The sequence below is a fragment of the Kryptolebias marmoratus genome, linkage group LG12, assembly GCF_001649575.2.
Source record: "Kryptolebias marmoratus isolate JLee-2015 linkage group LG12, ASM164957v2, whole genome shotgun sequence".
Lineage (NCBI taxonomy): Eukaryota > Metazoa > Chordata > Actinopteri > Cyprinodontiformes > Rivulidae > Kryptolebias > Kryptolebias marmoratus.
The window spans coordinates 21820962-21823215 of record NC_051441.1 but is presented as its reverse complement, the minus strand read 5'-3'; the positions used below and the strand labels follow the sequence as shown (position 1 = coordinate 21823215).

The window sequence follows — 2254 nt, the reverse complement described above, 5'->3', positions numbered from 1 at the left end:
GGGTCTAACGTTACCTGCGATTACTTTCATACTATCGAACAAATAAAAAACCCGCAACGTGACGTGAATTTACTTTTTACTTCAACACATTATAAAAATGTAGTGTAGTAGAAAGTACAGATACTTACTGTAAAATGTAGCGAAGTAAAAGTCGAAAGTACACACGTTTAAAAATACTTAAGTAAAGTACAGATACATGAAAAACGTACTTAAGTACAGTAACGAAGTACTTGTACTTAAGTACTTGTAACGAAGTACTTGTAACGAAGTACTTGTACTTCGTTACATCCCACCACTGGTGTGTTCTATTACATTGGAATTACATAGGAGAATATAGTTTATTTTTATGATGTATTTACATCCCCCATCCTTTTTTATCTGTTCTAAGTAGATTTTAAAATTAACCTGAAGTAAAACATTAAGTACGGAACGGAAGAGTAATGTGCCATTATGGATACATCAAAATGATCACATTTTCCAACAGGTCAGACCAGGAAATGGAACTATTGCCGGTGAATACTGGGATTTCCTATATAAGATCACAGACAGCAGAAGCTGTACCCCAGCAGTCCAAAGGTAAGTTTTATTATCGGTCATGTCCAAAAGTGAGATGTTGTGTTAGCAAAATATCTAAAGAACCTCTGACTCAATTTTAATGAAACTCTCAAAAATAATCATTGGCTGTACATCTACAACTGACTAACTTTTGGATCCCACCCAGAACAAGATCGCTGCCAAAGCTAATCAACCTTAGCCAACACAAAAATGTCTATAACTCTGAATTTTATAGCTATTTAGCTAAAGTTTGGTATAGTAGCTGAGAGTCATCCCAACACATACTTTGAGTGCTAACAGGTCATGTGAGATCTTGCAGTATTGCACATAGCATTGTATTTCAAGGTTTGACTATAAATATCAATTAACAACATAATATTAAACTCTAGCATGAAGGTAATAAACTTTCTTTTAAGGAGTTCTAGGCCTTAAGTTTTCCTGAGTAGTACCAAGTCAGTACATGTCATTAGAACAGAACCTATCTCCTTAATCTAAACTAGCATTTAGTCAAACTCACTGGCAACATTTTTTTTTACTTTTTTTAGTATTGCTAGTTGGTTTAAAACATGCACTTTATGAAGAACCATTCTAATTTTCCAGTACTTTCATTTTTTAACAAAGCCTTGTTATATATACACTATATTGCCAAAAGTATTCACACACTCATCCAAATCACAGGTGTTCCAATCACTTACATGGCTACAGTTCTATAAAATCAAATACCTAGGCATGCACACTGTTTCTACAAACATTTGTGAAAGAATGGGTCACCTCCAGGGGCTCAGTGAATTCCAGAGTGGTACAGTGATAGGATGCCACCTGTCCAGTCACAAAATTTTCTTGCTACTAAACATTCCACAGTCAACTGTTAGTGGTATTAGAACAAAGTTGAAGCAACTGGGACTGAGAGCAACTTGACCACGTAAAATCACAGAGTGGGCTCAGCGGATGCTGAGGTGCAAAGTGCACAGAGATTGCTGTTGTTTTGCAGAGTCAATAGCTACAGACCTCCAAATTTCATGTGGCCTTCATATTGGCTGAAGAACAGTGTGCAGAGAGCTTCATGGAATGGGTTTCCATGGCAAGCAGCTACAATACAAAGCATCAGATGCAATGGTGTAAAGCATGCCATGATTGGCATGGAAACGGGTTCTCTGGAGTGACAAATCACGCTTCTCTGTCTGGCAATCCAAAGGTTTGGGTTTGGTGGTTGTCGAGACAACAGTACTTGCCTGACTGCACTGTGCCAAGTGTAAAGTTTGATGGAGGGGGGAGAAGAGGAAAGTGTTAAAAACCCTTTAAAAATATTCCTCGTCTCTTTATTCAGGCATTTACCAAGTAGGTTTTGGAAATCTTAACTGATGTAAAACAAAAGGTTCAGTCTGATTTAATGTGAGACAGTGATAAAGTTATGGTTATTTTTATACAGTGTATGTAAACATCTATTTTCATCTGTACATTATATAATATATATTTATATACACACTATAGTGTCAAAAGTATTTGCTCATCTCTCTTCACATGCGTATGAACTTCAGTGACATCCCATTCTTAATCTATTCATCCATCCATCCATCCATCCATTGTCTTCCGCTTATCCGGGGTCGGGTCGCGGGGGTAGCAGCCTAAGCAGGGAGACCCAGACTTCCCTCTCCCCAGCCACTTGGACCAGCTCCTCCGGGGGAATCCCAAGGCATTT

The 2254-nt window shown here is 37.9% G+C and overlaps 1 protein-coding gene across 1 annotated transcript in view; it reads left to right on the top strand.

The window, feature by feature from the left end:
* LOC108250026 (tyrosine-protein kinase Mer) overlaps nucleotides 1–2254 on the top strand; it is a gene marked incomplete in the record, with an annotated part of 64878 nt that overhangs the window by 23422 nt on the left and 39202 nt on the right. Inside the window, 1 exon segment of the mRNA XM_017439701.3 lies at nucleotides 485–576. Coding sequence (XP_017295190.2) covers nucleotides 485–576 — 92 coding nt within the window.